Source organism: Ambystoma mexicanum, chromosome 5p, assembly GCF_040938575.1.
Source record: "Ambystoma mexicanum isolate Mex_15411 chromosome 5p, UKY_AmexF1_1, whole genome shotgun sequence".
Taxonomy (NCBI): Eukaryota; Metazoa; Chordata; class Amphibia; order Caudata; family Ambystomatidae; genus Ambystoma; species Ambystoma mexicanum.
The window spans coordinates 889038360-889058013 of NC_090930.1; the positions used below are offsets into that span (position 1 = coordinate 889038360).

At 44.8% G+C, this 19654-nt stretch overlaps 1 protein-coding gene across 1 annotated transcript in view; it reads left to right on the plus strand.

The window, feature by feature from the left end:
- LOC138480594 (uncharacterized) overlaps positions 1-19654 on the plus strand; it is a 414351-nt gene that overhangs the window by 291173 nt on the left and 103524 nt on the right. Inside the window, exon 5 of the mRNA XM_069612304.1 lies at positions 2310-2468. Coding sequence (XP_069468405.1) covers positions 2310-2468 — 159 coding nt within the window. The remainder of the gene's footprint in view (positions 1-2309; positions 2469-19654) is intronic.

The window sequence follows — 19654 nt, forward strand, 5'->3', positions numbered from 1 at the left end:
CCCCTTTGAGACACTCTTAATTCAAAGGAAAGGTTCTAAAGGTTTAGTGACCAGTTTATACAGGGAATTATTGGTTGCTGAGCCGCAGAGTTAGGACAAAGTTGGGCAGAGATCTGGCTAGGGCTTTCTCAGATGAACTGTGTGGTGCTGTGTTGAAAGGTCTCGCAGGCCACGGTGTCGTTACAATATAGCTGGCAGGCTACCGAGGTGAAGGGTGCATGGAGATACAGAAGTATTGGGACAGGGGTTTCTCCTGAAAACAGGAGTTGGATTGGATCACCAGAGTTCTTTCACCACTGTTGGCACTACTATGGGTAGAGGAGGGAGGAGGAGGGGTATGAGCCTTGGATCATATTGGTAAGATGCTACTGGGAAGATAGCTCAGGGGCAATGCACTTGCCTTGGAGGCAAGATGATGCAGAGCAACACAGGTTTGATCCCCAGGTCTGCGCTTAGAAACCTTTTGGGTATTAAGCATAATATAAATAACCAATTATAATTATAATTGGTTATTTATATAATTATAATAATTGGTGGTAGTAAGGTGCTGTGTGGCACAACAATGGAAGGAACCTACAATTCCCACCAAAAGGAAATGGTTGCAGCGGACTAGGGATATCTATGATGTGGAATATTTTTCTAATTTGCAGGACGAATCTAAAGTTAATGAGTGGGGGTAGAACCCTTTTTTTGAGAAATATGGCAGATAGCCATGTTTCCGTACGGATGCTTCACACAATGGAGATGGTTTGATAGGGTAACCAATATTGGACCTGTAAGGAGGGTGGGATGCTGTGGGTTGGGGAGGGGCGAGAACGGGCATTATTTCTGTACAAGATACTGGCCCTTTTGGTTTGTTGGAGCTCTTGTATGTTTTCTTGCTGTGTTCAGATTAGCAGAAACTTTTAATATAGATTGATTTTGGAAATTATCGTTGTAAAGTTTCTCAGCAGCACATCATTTACACCAGGAGGTGTTTAGAGTTGGGAACAGGTAACTGGCAGTGGCAATGGCTGGGGCACTTCACGTCTCCTTAGAGTCGAATACGCGTTAATGACCTACTTAAGTGTGATTGTTCGGGGATTAGAAATTATTTGGGTACAGATCTAGGTGAAAGCTGTGTAAAACAACCTTGTCATGCATTTTATTTCTCCTTATTTCTGTAGGAGATTTTTCTTGGGTTCTCTTTCGTTTGGCCAGATTTATTGTGTTATAGGATAGCATTTCCACTTGCAGCTTGTCATTTTTGCAATATAGTCAATTGTTTTGATGACATTTTACAAAACAGCAATGGTTTGTAACTTGTAACCCTTTTCTTTAAAGAAATCTTGTGATATTTGTTGTCTGCGTGTACTGAACAAGCTTTTCTAAAGTAGAACGAATTGCTATGTAGTCACAAACCACTTAACATCCACTTACCCCTTTTGTAAGCGTCATGTGTCAAAATATAGCATACTTTATAGAAAGAAAACAAAAGTTCCTAATCCAAGCAGGCTCACTGGGTTTGCAAATGAGACCTGCCTGATTTCCTGACCATTCATAAGAATTTGTCAGAGAAATTAAAGCTCTAATAAGGCGTTAGAGCAAAGTGGTAGGCTTGCAGTCTGCCAGGATTGTTGAATTGGGAGCCCTTGGGTCCTTTGTTCAATGTTAAACCTTGCAATGACGAGCATTAGCAAAGCAAATGGGTCTGGCCTTGCAAATGTAAAGGGTAAACCATTTTTGTTGTTTTGGGGCCTTATCAAAAAAGTATCTCTACATTCATATACCAAGCAAGACCTATTGCTTTTCCAATGAATATTAGAAATGATCTCATTGTGGCTCCCCAAAATTAAGAGTCCCGGTTAGCTGAATTGTGTTAAAACGAGTTGCCTTTAAATTGAAAGGCCGAAAGGGAGAATTTAACAATATCTGGGAAACATTTTTGTAAATGACTAAAACATATCGTTATGGGGATGATGATGTGTGGAGAAAGTAGCAGCGTTCATGATTGTAGTTTTGTCTTCCTTTTTTTCTGAAGTCCCCTTTTATCTTCCTGATGATTTGTTGGCTATTTTATAAGAATGTCTGTCTGGATTCCATGGTCACATGAGTTTTTTTAGAAAAGTATTTAAGAATTGTGCAGTATGATTGAGGCATTTAATTTGCTAGACCTTAATATTCATTTTAAAATAGGGATACCTTTACAAAGTCCCTTGCGATTGTCTGCTCCCTAGCATTCCTATAGTGGTCGCTTCTTTCCACTTGGTGTTTGAACTTAGTTTTATAGGGAAATTGTTTTGATGTTTTAGAATTGTTTCTTATTTCAGGGATTCAGGATTTGACATCTGAAAACTTTACCACGTGCCAACTGCTTATAAACTGGACAAAAGAAAATACATTCTGCTATACAGCAAATGTTCAGGAGAGCGGCTATTTTACAGTTTCTGTAAAATCAATGTATGTGGTGCCAGGGAGCCATACCATACGTAAGTAGTCACCCTGTTGCTTCTGAACCTTTGCATGTTTCATCTTGTAAATTGGAAATGTTTTTTTTACAGCTACAAAGTGGACCCAAGTCATTTGTGTTCTGTGAATTGTAGTCATTCTTTCCCATTAGAAGTGTGGTCCTAAAAGCCCCCACACAAAACTTGCTGCAGTTGTCGCACACCAAAGAAGGGTAATTGTCTGCAATGTGTTATAATGGTATTGCCTTTGCAAAAAACGTGGAATGTGATTTCTCGATTAAAGGGAGACATATAATGGCAGGGCAAGTCTTTCATGCACAAGGGACTAATCAAAAGGAAATTGGTGCTTTCTCAGAATTGATTTGCATCCGAGTCTATTATTATAATGCAAAGCCCTTGCTTTTATTTTTGGACATGCAGCCATACTGTGATCCGTTGGCGGTTGTGAGGGTCATGCATTTTATGAAGGAAGGCAACATGCCTTTTAATGTGGACTGCTGCCCACTTTGTTGCCACACGATAATTATTATTTGAGCTGATTAGATTTAATCTGGTCTGTATGAAGTGAATGACAGTGAGGGACTGGGTGGGAGTGGAGTGGCTTGTACATTAAACTTGGCTAATTGAGTCCCCTTTAGGATGTTCTGCTTAGCCACACTCTTCATTTATTTTCCCTTGATATGTTTGCAGAGCTTATACCTGGTCAGTAGGGACAGCTGTCCACCGATGAGGATAGCTCTGGGGCAACCTGCTTGTCTTGGAAGCAAGATCACACTGAGCAGCATGGATTCAAAGCCAGGTTGCGCGCTTAAAGGCTGGGCTCTGGCATAAAGTGCAATGCAAAAGGCCAATTTAACTTTTTGTCCCAGCGAGCCAATCTTGTAAAAGCCTTCACTTTCCGAGTGTGTCCAATTTGGTGTCCCCAATTCTTTTTCAATATAAAGATCCATGCTGTGAGCTAAACAGAAATGCCGAGCTCCTTTCTTGTACAGGGTTAAGAAGAACTAAGGTGGACTTCTTAACCGGCTTCATGGGTTAGGCAAAGGTTTGCAACATTTGCAGTTAACTACAAAGCAAACATCTAAGATTTATCCCAGTAAGAGCATTTTGCGCCGCCAACCATGGTTGACTGATTGTGCTAAAATCAGAATACTGAAGTGGTGACGGTAGATTAAGCAATCTTGAAGTTAAATGCTGAAAATCCCCGCCTTTGTCAATGAGAAGCACCATGGACATTGTGAATATCAAAGGGAAACTGAAAACCCACTGTTTAACAAATGCACTGAAAAAAAAACACTTGAATAATCTCCAACCATTGCCTTTTAAACTAAGGTGGGCTACAGCTAGACATTCATTGCTTTTAACTCACACACTTGTATCTCCTGTTGTACTCCTTCCTACTTGTAATGTCAGGAAACAATTTGACGCTTGCAAATCATAACACATAGTGGCACATCAGCGGGAACTGATTGGAAGCTCTGACAAAAGCTCCATGTATGTCCACTTTGGGTTTGTTGTAGCAGAGCAGTCGGAAATGCAGGTGGTGGAGCTCTGGAGGCTTCAAGTATGCCTCAGTGGTATTTATTGATATTGTGACAAAGCCATAGTGCCAACAACCAGAGGCGTTGGTAAGGGGTGGGGGCAAGTGGGCTATAGCCCCGGGTCTTTTGGTTGTAGCCCCTGGTAGAAGCTCAGGGGCTACAACCAAAAGGCTGGCTAGCCCCGAGTCCTGACAGTCCCAACATTAGCGTAGCCCCAGATCTTTTCCAGACCTAGCAACACCCCTGCCAACAACACATCCTACCCACTGTCCTCCTTACAGTCACCCTTAAGTTAAGCATCCTGAATGCTACCTGGTGCAAGATGAGGAATTCATACTCAAGAGGGGGAAGGCCCTAGCAGAATAACCCCACAGTATTCCCCCAAAGACCCTTCCAGAGAGTCCCTCTATATAAGACCCAGGATGTTACGGTGACCAACCCTGACCTCTTCCTCAAACCCCTGAGAGAGAAACTAGTTGATAACTATTGGGTCCAAAAGAAGAAATCCATGCAGCAGGCCTCATTATTCCCCCTCCCCGTTCCGCTGGGGGGGGGGTGCTAGGTCCAGCCGTCAGCCGCGAAAGCAGAATGGGGGGGCTTGGTCAGACTGGTCTGCACCACAGGTAGTTCTTCTTTTGGGACTTATTTCCGCTCTGGTTCTCTGGTGGGAGGACTCGGGGCCCAAGGGCCTGCCGGGCTGATGAAGGGTCGTGCTGGTTATGAGGTCTATTTGCGTTCCCCTCGATTGAAGATGTTCGAGGGATTTTATAAAACCATGTTTCTCCATGGCCACATGATTTACATTGGGACACCTGCACGATCTACGAACTCACAATTTTTTTAGTTTCCATGTCTTGAAAGTCGTATTTGCAGTACTTTGCTGAAAAACCGGGACTATCGCACTGTCGCCAGCTAGCCTGAACCGTTTGCCAGAAAATGTCCTTTCAATTGACATTTGTTCACTTTTCCAGGCTTGACTAATGGTGGGAAATAAGAATTCTCTTTGATATTTGTAGTACTGTGTTTTAGCAAGGAACTGAACTCCCACAAATTGACACACTCGACAACTTACTAATAGTAGAGCCACTGAAAAGTAAAGCTGCTGAACATGTAGATTTCCAGCTGGCACTTTGCCCAGCATCGGTGGAGCGGACCATGATACTGTTTCATGGAGGTGGGAACAGCTGGCTTGGATTTTCAGGTTAGTGCCTTGCAATACACGAGGCACATGCACCAATGGCTGCCCGCATATTTTCGCCCTCAATGTATGGACACATTTCAGCATCAGTATAATCTCTACCAGGCAGCTGTCTAATGCAATGTATTTCTGCTCCTTTATTAGCCAATCGTCCTGCATGATTGTGAGTCAACTGTGGTGGACAAATCGCGTAAACTAGACAAACTGTAGTCGAGATCTTTGGCAACGTCCTCAGGCAATTGAGTTGCAGCCTCAGTCTCTGTTAGTTCAGCTTGTGCTATTTGCACACGAATTGGAGAAACCAACAACATCGAATGTTTATTGGGTGAACCTTTTTTTGCTGGTGTAGTTTGTGTCAAGTGGTCAGCTGGGAATTCCAAAGCATCTGCAGTATATTCCGTTTCATCTTGTCAAGTTCTCACATTGTAGCATTGGTCCAAGAACACTTTGCTAGCTTCGCCGGTCACATTCAATTCAGTTTCAGGCCATTGGACATACCCCATCTCAAGTCTCCTTATTGACAGGACCACGCTGCGCCTCAAATAGTAGTTGCTCCATGGTGAAATCTGTTTGGCAAGCCGCATCTTTGGTTTCATTCGTTGTCTGTGTCTTTATACTTCTTTTCCTTCTGGGCCTCTAGTAGATGGGTTGTAAAAACATGTTCAATGTATAGCACACATACAGTAGATGGCAATGTAAATAAAAAAATGTTATCAAAAAAACACCAGCCCAAAACACTTCTAGAAAAAAAAAATGTTTGTTAGCCTTGTTTTCTTGATTTTCTGTGAAACCAGGGTCTTCTCTGTAAGGACCGCACCAGCAAGCTGATCCACCACCTCTGATCCATGTGCCTCCACTTCTAATTCCACACCTTGTGTACATTCCTTGAATAGAATATTAATTAAAAAAAAAAAATGGAAATCGTATTGGAAACTTCACGTTTATATGAATGTCACTGTCTAATAGTATCCTATGTAGGATTTACTTTCATTCATTCAAGGGAACTGTAAGTACGAATACTGCATACTCTGGACCAGCTGCAAAGGACCATGCAATTGTAGTCAAAGTACCAGCATCCCCCTGTAACACACTACCTGTTTTAGTACGGATGAAAACGGCAAAAAGGAACTGAGACAATGGAATGCAGACAATGGTACATATAAAGAGAAACCCAGAAATGACACCTAGTGTAAAAAACCGAACGGATACATAAACGCTTTCATATTATTTGAAATTCCAAGCATAATACATTCTTGTGATTGAAAAGTAAAATAAAATTACCTGATAGGCGCTTGAAGTTGTTATTGACTCCTGAAAATAAATGGATGCAGAATCTTACTCTTTCATTTTCAGTGCATTGTCATCAAGTGGTAAAAGGGAAAATTAGATTTGCATTAGATATGTGGGAAAATCCAACTGTCGAATATAAACTTCTGCAAGTCTGTAGGGCTCACTATTGGTATACTGGACGTGTTTGTTGTTTCGCCACTTGCCAGGGTATGTGCTTCCGTCAGTATGCTTTCCTAAAAAAATTGACATGTCAAGCAAACGATTACGAAAACATTATGCTTCTTGTGAAGGGCACTATGGCATTGTTTTCCATGGTCATAATGACTTCATTTGAGGCTCCATAAAACAGGGACAGATGTATAGTGAAATGTGGTATAGTTAAAATGTAATACAATCTGGTACATATGCAAACTTTAGTAAGACATTTACACCGAAAGCAGCAATGCGTTCATGGAGTTACCTGTTCAGTACCCCTCGCTTACTACTAATTCATCATCTGGGACTCACCTGAGGCAGCGTGTGCATCAATAGAGTTGGAATTGCATTTGGAAGCAATTTACGAAACATTCTGGCTCAATGCTTTTTGTGTACTTCGGTTGGTCGTACATATCGTCTGAAAGTGCAAGCTGCAGATACGGAATCGATTGGCCCTCAAGTCTCCGAAGACAGCCTGGGCTCTACTTTAAATCTCGTTCACCGCAAAACCACAATATCGAACCCATCTTCTTATGAAATCAATATCCTTCAGGAATGTATGCAGGATTGTGCCCTGACTTTTGACATGGCTCCTAGAACGGCAACCCAAAACCATACAAGCAGGCATTCTTGAAAAATCTATAAAATCGGCTAAAAAAAAGTATAAATAATTACAAAAAAAAGTTACTGAATGCATGATATTGATGGAATTATATCAGTTTTCTATGCAATGTTTGTTTTGGTCAAAGAAGCAAAACCTGTGTAGCGTAGTCGAATATTCACTGAGCTAACTATCATACAGAATTGATTGCTGTGACGCAAATCGTAATGTGTTACTCGTCCATTGAATGTACTTTCATGCATCAAAAGGAAATATGCCTATAGAGATGGTCCGAGAAAAATGCGATTCTATACAATTGACACTGATGAAATTTGCTATACATCGAGATCAGAAAACTTGAAACATTAGACAATGGTGAAGTCATTGAGATGAATGAACATTACACTACTGGGTACATTAGGTTGAAATAGATCGAAATTTTGAGATCAGAAAGAGATGAATATAGGGAAGCTAATGGGTGACTTGCCCTTACCTTGACTAACAAACAATTAGATTCAGCAAGCAGGGGAATTAGTAGCAGGAGAACAGGTAGCACGATCAAGAGTTGACTTCCAGTGCTCCGAGATGTTCTCTGGATAAATATCAAGGGGTTTATTAAGGATTAGAAAAGTGGGTGTGTATGTGAATCTGTGACATGTTTCTGGCGGGGTCTGCTTCAGGGGAGCCTGGAGACACGGGGTCTGGGGAGGCCATGTGTACAATGGCCCCTGTGCAGAAGATACCTTTGACGTGTACATGGTGTTTGGCACCTTGGCCATTCCCACCCTGACATTTCCCCTGGGAGCGCTTGGCCACAGGTGCAAACTGCCATTGATAGTGGAGGGGGGATGGATGAGCAATAGGCATGTAGTCAAGGCCTGGAACACTGCTGAAGGCAGACACACTTATGTGGATTGCACGAGCGCGGTCTGCAAGAGGGGAGCCTGGAGACACGGGGTCTGGGGAGGCCATGTGTAAAATGGCTCCTGTGCGGGAAATATCTTTTGAAGTATGCATGGTGTTTGGCACCTTGTCCATTTATAATGGAGGGGGGATGGATTGTTGCAGAGGAGGTGAGCATAAAAGGCAACCAACAATTCTTTCAGTCCCTCATAGACAAGTGAGCGTGTCCTTGATTCACTGAAAAATTGAAACATCTATTCATAAAAGCTCTTTTGTATTTTATTTTGTTTCTGATGTTGATGGCACAAATAAACTACAGATTGTACACTTCGGGTAGCAACACAGTGTGGGAAAATCCCCTGTACTGGCCGCTGTCACTGGGGAATTTGGCGCAAATTGCTCCAACGACGCAGGCTGGTATTAACCGTCGAACACGGTATCCAAGCCTCCCATGAAGCCACCATGTAAAAGAACGATAGGCCACCAGCCTGTACCATATGTGGAAGAGAAACATATATACTGTATATAAATGAACCTGAAAGGTGTACAAACCTTACTTGAAAATGCATCCTGTATCCTATGGCATAGTTGCCCGTACAAATGTTACTTCATGGATCAATCAACTTGGCCTTTAAAGTGTAAACACATTACAAAAGTGAACCCCCATGCAATCCATAACGTTTGGGGCACAGGGAAATATTGTTTCTTAGTTGAAATTGAAAGACACATAAGATGATCACAATGAGTTCCCCATAGCGCAAGAGATGTATTGAGTTGCCAGGCTACATTCATTTGGCAGTGATAGATCAAAGTTATGACAATATAGGAGACAAACAAGAAATGTTAGTGGCCTCGGTGATAAGTGACAACACATATAGAATACACATACTAGTTACTTGGATTGCGAGAGCAAACTGTTCCATGAAGTTCATTCATAAGCACCATCATAATCCTAAACACGTACCTTGTGAGGTAGGCTGCCCTGAAGTCATGCCGCTCGGTAACGCATAGTGAAAGTGTGTCTTCTTCCGATATGTAGTCCAGGCATCCAGAGTTTTCTCTGCAGCAGCAGTTCTCCTCCTCGGTTGGCATGACCTTGCATCGACTGCAGGTACACCAGGTGGAAACATCTTCCATACGACTAGGCTCTGACTCAGGATCCAGTGATTCTTCTTCCCAACTGTCATCCGATGCCCCATCGTTTCCGCATCGTTCTTTATCAACTAATTCCGCCCCAAAATACTCTGGCTCGTACTGGTAGGGCTGTATTGTTGCCATTATATGACAACATTAGAATCAATAGTAATGCTAGTAGAAGTATCTGTTTGCACGACCTCTGAGCAACCAAGATAGCTGAACAGAGCAGAAATGAGTCACAGGCTATACAAAAAAAATCAGTGAAACGATTGAAAAAAAAACCTCTGATGTTGTCTGATGAGAAGCGGTCTGTTTATCATTAGCTGGCGCACAGAGAACGTTGACACAAGATGTGCATTTGCGTTGTGAAATGGGCCGCATGCGTCTAGAGATGTTGGCTTCAGGGGCGGGTGATATGATTTAGTACCGCGAGGGCAGCGGAACTTGGGGCGATGCAGCAACAGATAAGATTAGCACAAGATGGCTGCGCCCCGCTCGTTGATTTTACATGTGTAAAAGTGAGGAAAACTAAGTTAAGGTGAATAGGAAATGTCTTTACGATCGATCAGTTTGCTACATTCGCATGCCCGAACGCTCGGGACAATAATATTTTTGAGCGCACTATTCCTTTAAGTCTCAATAGCAAAGTTAAGACCATGCTGTCCGACACTTTAGTAAACTGGAAGGCCAGGGATGCCACTTCACCAAAATGCCAGGGGTAGCGGAAGTGACATAAGACAACCCTTGACCTCTGATGACCTCACAAGAAGTGATGTCATTTGACACAGCCCCGAAGTGACATCACGGAAAGCAAAGGAACGTGACCTTTCGCCCCTTGACAAAACGGGAAGGGGCATCACATAGCATTGTTCCGAAAAATATTGTTACGATAAACTATAATGTAATATACATTTCATACAAGAATGGATACCCAATAGATATTGTTAATATCAGTGTGTATAGGCCCATATTACCAAATTACTCTGAATGCAAGCAGACATCCAAGGCCAAATGATAATGATGTGTTATTATAAAGCACTTATACATAAGCGCTTTATATAGAACAAATATACATGCAATATCACCCAGCCTGTGTTGGTACTCATTTATTGACCTCCGAAGGATGAAAGGCTGAGTTGAGGTATTGAGGAACAGACTAAATCAGTGACTCACCCCCTGAAGTGTGCCTGAAATAAGCCTTTAATGAGTCTAGCAATTATTGTACAGAGTTCCAGAAAGCCAAATTTGTTATTCCTATTCTTTCTTATTTAGGGTCACTGCTCAAAGTGTTACACAAGTGCAACCCCCTGTGTTTTTTTTAAGAGGCCTGAACAAGAAAGACAGCCATACCAGAAACAAAAAGCCACATGGCACTGGCCACAGACCAGGAGCTTACATTTAAAAAAATTAAAAAAAACAACATTTTTTTTTAATGGGTAGCAAGGGAGACCCCAGGGGTCGCAATTGCGACCCCTGGCGGTGGTCGCAGTTGCGACCCCTGGCGACTCCCAGATAACATCCCTGTGGAAGGCACTGGTCCGAATCTCTAACATCATAGACAGAAATAGCAGAATTGGCATATCAGACCGGATTTTTGGTCGAATGTTACTCATTTTTTCTTTAAAGAAAGAAGCAATCATGTTGCAATGAGCTTGTGTTTGCAAAGCCTTTGCTAAAGTTCGTACAGGAGATGAGTTCTTTTGACACTTGAAAGAATTCTTTAGCTGAGCATGAAGCATTCAAAATTCGGTCGGCATAATAATCCGATTTAGCCTTTTTAATGGCCACCCAGTATTCTGAAGGGCTGGCGTGTAAATCTTTTTGACAGAAGGGGCAAAGTTAATGTCATATGCTCTCGGCTTGACACCAGCTTTGTTTTAGTAGTAAGTGCTGTCGAATAGGGGGCCCAGAGCATCAGCGGTGCTATGCATGGCTTCAACTAGTGCAGTACAGGGATCTGTTTTTTTCCACTACGCCAGTGTCGGCGAGTTTGCCAGGACTTAGTGGGTTTACACACAGGAATCTGGGCAGCGATAGAAAAAGGACGCAAGTAGTGATTGGACGAGGAGACAGGGAGAGGTTTAAAAGTGTTAAACTCATTAAAATCGCAAAAATAAGATCAAGCATATTGCCTCCATTGTGAGCTGGGAGGTGATTCCTCAAGAAGAGAGAAAGTCGCCCAAGAGAGCCACAGCCTTTCTTGCCAAAAGGTCTGTAGGATCGTTTGGGTGCAAATTAATTATCCAAAAGAACCAATTTAGGATGTTTCAATCATAGCTCTGCCACCAATTGACCAAAATCATATACAAATTGACTTGTGACATATGCTGATGGCCTATAAACTATAAGAAACTGAAAAGAAAGATTTGGGGAAGACTGGAGCCTGGCTAATAGTAGTTCACATGGCAACAGCTCAGTATAGACTGAACAACTAAGGCTAGTCCACCTTCTGGTTTGGGTGCAGGTCTATCAATCTGTAGAATGGTATATTGTGGAGGCATCATCTGAACAATATATGGGCCAGAGGTTGGGGTAAACCACGTTTCAGAAATGCATAGAAGATCAGGTTCCATGTCTTCCAGAAGTGAATATATGTCGTCTCGATGTGCTCCGTCAAATCTGGCGTAATCCGAAGCCCTTTAAGTAAGTGCGGACATTGGCCCATACGGTCCTGGGGCTCCCAGGAAAGCGATACTCTAAACCCCTCAAGCCAGTAGGTGCTTGAAGGTGCCAGAGCTGTCAATTGTGTGTGAATAGTCGATGGGTCATCGGAGAATGGCTCTGCTTATTTTACCATGGCCCAGACGGGTCCCAGACAAGCTTGCATTTTTCCTGCTGCACCCGTCCCTGTTAGGCAGAATTATATGCCGTACCCTTTGGGAACACCACACACAATTAAGACTACAAGTGACAGTACAATTTCACCTTTGATACACACCTGTACTACAGTTAAAGTGGTAGCAGTAGCAGAGCAGCCAGACTTATCTCAAGAGTAAGTGAGCAGTATCAAATAGTTTCACAAAGGACAGCAATTACTATGATTCAGGCAAACACTGACTCAAGGTTTTCAAATAAAAGAATATACATTTATTTCACTCTTCAGTTGCATAACATTACACTATTATAAGCAGTCTAAAAATCACTCTTATACACCACAACACTTCCCTTAAATTCCAGACAAGGGAGCAAAATGGCACTCCCGCAATTTAAAAGGGAGGCAAAGACAAAAGTTAACAGAAATGAATCCACACCAACAGGTAAGTACTCAGGGCAAGTGAACATTAGAGACTACAATGATAAAATCAGATAGAAAAGGCTTAGGGCGAAAGTCAATGGTTCAAAAGTCTTTTGCTCAAGATAATACAGTTCAGGGTAGTTTGTGGTAAAGTTCATGGCACGGTTTCCAGGCAAGGTTGGTTGGTAGAAAAGTTAGTTCAAAGAGAAGAGAAGGACAAGCCCTCTGATTGGAGAAAGATTTCAAACACTTTCACTGCGGCTGAACAAAACGCACAACCGGATCTGCACAGTACCTTAAAACTGAGAGGGGGCTGTAGCTGAGGCAGACGTTCCTGGTAGTTCCTGCAGGCTCACGGCTCCTGAAGTGACTGTCGAACTGATCAGAAGTAGGAAGACTGGAGGGTCCTGCACTACCCAGGGAAGAAACCAGCAGCAGAGCAAAGCAACAAATAAAAGGTCGCTCCTTAAAACCCAAGCAGGGTCCGACCTTCCTGACTATCCGGCCCACTGTAGTTCTATACAGTGAATTGGACCAGAGGAGGGGTCCTGGCTTGCAGTTTGGGTGAACTGGTTGGTTCCACCAGCTCAAGGGAAGAAGTTTCCTGGAGGATCTTCTGTCGTCGGATTCTGGAGATTAGGACCTGCAGCAGGGCTTCACCGGGCGGTTCAGTCATTGTAGGGGTCCTCTTCTTCCAGTTCCTCTTTGGTTCTTTCGTTCCAGTGGCGAGACTGCTCTTCCAGTCCCAGAGACCTGCTTTTTATGCAGTTTTCCCCCATTCGTGCAGCCTGGCTGTCAATAACACAGGAGGATGGCTGGCCTGGCAAGGCCAGTCCCCTTAGTCAATCAGACAGGTGTGCGACTTGGGTTACCAAGGGAACCCATGGCAGGGGCCCTAAAACCCCCTCCCTCACATCCTGCCTACCCAGACTCTCAGGCACCTAAAGGAGGGCTTCATGTGTGTTACACAGCACCTTCAGTGCAGTGACACAGGGTTGTCTTTTAGACTTCCTACTGACTCCATTTTCTGGGGCCAACTACAGTCCCCCAGAAAAGGGTAAAGTTGCCATTAACTTTACCTTAGTCAATTTAAACCACAGATCAGGTACACCCCATCCTCCATGGAATATTGGAAAGGGTTAATTCTTACCCCTTTTTGTCTGTGCCTCTTGGGGCATTGTTTCGCTCCCTCAACATTAAGACTTGGCTGGTGGCAGTGGTATCTATCCCAACTTTTCTACCGCGATTATCTTATATAAACGTGGATATGTTTTAGGCTATTATATTAGCCTCGAACATAAACCCGCTTGACCAAATACATTTTATTTTGGCTCTGGCCGGGTTTATTCGCCATTTCTTTTTGTTAAAGTCTTTCTCGTGTTTTACTCTGCACACCAAACCTGGTTTGGTCCCTTTGTTCATCGCCTTTTCGCGGGCTTCCACACAGTCACCCTGAACGATCTGTTGCAAGGGAAGCCAGGCGGTACACAGTACCTGAAAGTGGGAAGAACGCTCCAGCGGGGGCAGTTGTTCCTGGCAGCGGTTGCAAGTCAGTGTTTCGTCCAGAGGAAGAGGAGGTATCGACGTGGAGGAAAGCTGAAGGTCGTTGCGCTGCCAGGGAAGAAACCAGCCGCGGAGTTTCCCGGTTACAAGGTACCACCCTTTTCTTCGGGTTAGTGGTAAACCGTGGTATTCCGGTTGCCGGGGTGCTTGGCACGGGCAAGGCGGCCACGAGATGGTCCAGGAAGGCGAAAATATGGGCAAACTGGTTATCCCCACCAGTCAAAGGAAGAAGACTCTCCGGACTGGAGATCTCCTCTGTCGTCGGGAAAAGTGGTGAGACTGTTCAGCAGGGCTCCACCGGTGGTGTCGTCGTTGCAGGTCGGCTCGGCTTCTCCCTCCTTGGATTCTTTAGGTCCTGTGGCGACGCCTCAAGTCCCCAAAGCCCTGCTTTTATGCAGAAAACCCCCATTCATTCAGCCTAGCTGTCACTCAATCACACAAGAGTGCGACTTGAGTTGCCGAGACAACTCAGTCCAGGGTGCCTAAACCCCCTCGCAGACCCCCTCTGGTACCCAGTCAGAGTGGCACCACTTTTGGAGGCTTCTGTGGAGAAGCCCACCAAATATTGGAACAAAGGGCTCGACTTGGGTTGGAGTCACAGAAGCGAACACAAGCGCCATTTTGGAACCAAGTTTCGGCAAAAAATACCAACTGGTGAATTTATATGAATTTAATAAACCGGCGGGATGTTTGAGGCTATTTTAAAAAGTGGTAGTCTAGAACAATGGGAAAATCCCATAGGAATATATTTGCGGTCGAATATAAAAAGTAGTATCCACTGCCACCAGCCAAAACTCGGTCGGGGGGACTGGACAGTGCCCCCTCGAACAACAGACCCCGGGGCAATCGAATTGCCCCCACCAGTACGTCCACAATAGGATGGTTTGTACTGGTTCTGTTCACAATTTGAGACTAGTAAAGCCAATGGTGACTTTACATGCCCTGGGAGACAGTAGTCAGTCTCCTACGACACCCCTGGGTTACGGCACGGAGGGTGCTGTGTAACCCATATACCAAAAAGACATGAAGCCCTATGGGATAAAGGACCCCATAGCCCATAAAACACATACAAAGTCAAAGGAACACCTCAAATCATGTCTAAGAGTGGGAGGAAAAGAGTCTCACTCTTAGCAGGAGAAAAAAATAAACCCCAAAAATCTAGCAAAGCTGACGGGGGGACTCACTAGGTTTGGGAAATTAGCCTTTACAGAGAATTCTCCCTAACACAGCGGACACTCATCGGCTTATGCTCCTGCTACTGCTCGATGCATCTCGGCCCTTTGCTCACAAGGGCTTCTGCTCTGTCTCTCAAACACTCTGTGGTACAAGTTACCCCCGCAGGCAATGAGCAGTCCTGTTTGACCTTTTTGGGAACGCCTCTGCCAGCACGGTTTCCTGCTGCACCATCGTTAGGCTAGGGACTCTGAGCTTCACTGCCAGTCGCAAAACCCAGCCTTACACGGCCCTCAGTCTGTGTGCTCTCCCTTCCATGTATCTGAGCAGCATGTCTTGTTCTTGTGCATCAGATTACACTACTGATTCTACTTCAAACCCAACTCTCTCTTCTGCTGGTTTCCTCCCTTTGTGTACACCTGTAGCCTCTTAATAGGTTGCAGGTGTGGGTTGTTCATTAGTATTGCCTGACTATCATTAAAGGGACATGCCTGACCCTGGTATTACTCTGTAGGCCTCTTCCTTATCCCAGTACTAGAGTGGTGAAAGTGTGTGGTGTTCATTACTCTCCGACTCCTCTTCCTCGTCTCAGTACTGTATTATGTTGAATGCGGTAAACTGAGGCGAACTGGCTTATAACAGCCCGTGAAAATGGGGGAAGGGTTGGGTTGGTCACCAACAGCAAGTGGGGTATACCATGTATCAGCCAAGAGCACCCACACTGTCTCCCCGTCCATCTAGATCGTCAGGGTTTACCTTTTCTCCTGATGTTATTCTGACCAAAGGGAAAGGGTGACAATATCCCACAAGGCGTCTGGACCCAGAGATTTATTCACGTAATGGAAAGGGGAAATGCCGCGTCTCACCTGAGGACGTTTAATTTCCCCATTTTACAAACCCTCCACCCCAGTGATATCCCTCCCCACCCCTCCCCTTTGCTTCTCTGAACCCAGGGCCCGGATCAAACAGCGATGGCCTTTCCCTGGCCACCTGCTTTGAGGATCAAAGGAGGTAAATGTAAGAACGTCCTCAGGTTTCTCACAATTGTGACATAAGATAAGAGGAAGTCTAGGGGGAAAGGAGCACAGCCCAGCTTTTGGAAACTTGCATTTTTTTAAACATTATATTGCATCACATTTTACTACCAGTGAGATTGGGACTTTTCTGTTGCTTAAAACCACAGTGAACACTGAGAAGAGACCATCTGTGCACAGTTAGCTTAGATTATTAGTGTTGGGGACTGAAGTAGGATATGGGGACGCAACAGTGACAGGCTTTTTAGTTTCAGACTTCTTGACAATACCTTAAGTTTCCTTTGAGATAGGGAAGTTCCTCTTAGCTGTAGGGATAGGGAGGCATTTTTTCAACCTCATTATTATTATTATTAATAAGTCTATATCTAACTATATGCCACCATTGTGTCTGAACTTTGCTTCTGCACACTTACTGTACTCCATTTTTTGGAATCCAGAAATTAAAGGTCTCGGGAGGTTGATTATTGGTGTACAAAATGGGCTGGGGATCACAGGGGTTCCTTGGAGTAATCCTAACCCTTATATTCAGGCTGCGGAATTAACATGGGATCGATCACGATATCCGTGTTTGACCTATATCTGATTAGTGAAAACCTGTTGGAATCCGACAGGTATAATCCAAAGTAAATTCATAGAGGATATGGAGGAATTGCTGGACAAATGGATTACCGATTGCAATGTGGAATTCAAACATCCCCTAACATCCAGATATACAGACCTTGCTATCAACCATGCTATCAACCATGAACTCTGAGGGCTTCACACCCAAGCTCACCTCCTGCATCAAGTGCCTCGGGTTCCACATCGACAAACATCTCTCCTTCAAGACACACATAGCTAAGAAAATTCGGACAGCTTGGTATCTGCTCTCCCTCATGCGAAAAGTCAAGCCCTTTCTCCTGCCAGATAGCTTTAGATCCACCGTTCAAGCACTGGTCCTACAACACCTGGATGGGAGCAATGCATTCTTCGAAGGCCTACCGTCATCCTCCCTTGTGCCCCTGAGAATTGGCCTACACGTGGCTGCACACCTCATCAAGGGTCTACGCAGATACGACCACATCCCCCCGGCCCTCATCAACCTTCACTGGCTTCCACTGAACGCACAAATCAACTTCCAAGTCTTGCTGCATCATCTATAAGGCAATCACCCTCAAGACACCCAGCTACCTCACGGAGAAACTGAGCATCTCCAGTGGCCACTGCACCACCAGAAGCCAGGATACCTGCAGACTTGAAATCTGCCACTGCAAAAGGGAAAGGACCATGAAATGAGCCTTCTTTGCCTATGCCCAAAGTCTATAGAACCTCCTCCCCGTCGTCATGAGACACGCCCCCCACGCTTGTGCAATTCAGAAAAGAACTCCAGACCCACCTCTTCAAGGAGTCTTTCATTCTGAACACCTTGGGCATCATGTGGCCTCTCGCGCTACTTGACTCGCTAGACTAGCCAGCCCGTCCTTTGTCCCCCTCTGTATCCTACCCCCTGCTGTATATCTGCTCTGATCACTGAAAAGTGCTCCGTTATGCATCTGTAATGTTGTACCCTTCTGTAAATCGCTTGGTTGCTTCTCAAAGCTAGGTCTGCGCTCAATAAATACCATAATAATAATAATAACAATCATAATGTAGGTAGTATTTTGATTTGTGGAGATTTGAATGCAGATTGTATCAGAAGTACGGAAGACAGTGCTATCACTCCAGAGTCTAAACTCCCTAATGCTTACCTGGGGATTCCAAAGACTTAATGTGTGTTTTGAGGGAGATTCCCCAGTGAATTTTACCTGGAGATGAGGGGGGAGGAGAGCTTTACTGGATTATATTTACGCCTCTGATTATATTTTTCACAATTGCTTCAAAATGCAAATAAACTCATTTGAGGCTAGTGATCATGCGATTCTCATTTTGGGGAATTAGTCTTAGGTCGTGCTCACAGAGTACTTGTGCCTCAAATGTAGAGGTGAATACGGGAAGTAATATGATATGCTGGAATGGCGGTACAATTTTTTTTTTGTTTTTTTAATGTTTTATTTTAAATCAAGGCAGGATGGTAAATACACATATTATAAGCAATGCTTTTTCAGGCTTGTTGATTCCCAGTCCTCATTCCCCCCACCAGGCTTCCTCCCTCCCACCTCCCTCTGGCATCTCCACCCCTCAGTTTTGGAGGCAGAATTTTCCCTCCTGGGTTACCCAGTTTGCGCCTTAGCGTCTATGTGTCTTCCTCAGGGTTCTCTTGGTGTTTCAGGATCCATCGGGCCCTGATCGGCTTATAGATCCGGGCAGAGAAGCGCTGGTCGTATTCAAGCACTGGGCCCCAAATATTCTTGAAGCGATGGAGCGTTCCCGCCTGTGCTGCCGTCTCCTTCTCTGCAATCAGGATGTCCCAGAGTTTAGACCACCATTGGGCTATGTGAGGGCCTTCTGGGGATTTCCAGGCCCGGGCCAACACCGTTTTCCCTGCCAGTAGGCAGTGTGTCAATAGTTTTGATCTGGTCCCGGAGCGCGGGGATCGGGGCCCCCAGCAAAACTGGTTCAGGTTCCAGAGGAATCGCCGTTCCCGTGATTTGCGCGATGGTCTCCAGGCATGTCCTCCAGAACTGTCGAATCTTTGGGCAAGCCCACCACATATGGAAGAAGGAGCCTGGGTGGCCACATCCTCTCCAGCAGGCATGATCCACTTGTGGGTTCATGTGGTGAAGTCGAAGGGGCGGGTAATACCACCGCAGCAGCACCTTGTACGCACATTCCCTATTGGTAATACAGGTGGAAGAGGTGTGTGTTCTGGTCCATATGTCCACCCATGTTTGGTCCTCCACTGGATGACCTAGGTCCGCCTCCCACTGGGCCATGCAGCTGGTCTTTGTGGACAGGAAGTCCCTTAAGAAGCGCCTATATAGGGTGGATACCCTGTCCCGGGTCGGAAGGTCCCCCAGTGTAAGTTCCAAGGCGATGGGCGGGTGTGTTGCTGCCTGCAGGGTTTGGGGGTGTGAGCACCAGTGGCGTAGCTGGATATAAGTGAATCTGTCCCTTTCCTGGAGTTGGAACTTCTCCTTACATTGGACGAAGGTGAGGGGGGTCCCTCCCATATATAGCTGGTCTACAGTCTCCAACCCGCCCTTTATCCAGTTCCGAAAATTGCGGGGGTCCGCTCCGGGTGAGAAGGATGGGTTATGGAAGACCGGGGAGCGTGGGCTCAGTCCTCTTGGCACTCATTTGCTTCAGTGCCCAGTCCCAGGAGCTAAGGGTGTGTTTAGTTGATAGAAGAAGGTCTCCCCAGTGTGTTCTAAGGGGGGGGCGGGGATGTGTGGCAGGAATCGCAAGGGTAGGGGCACTT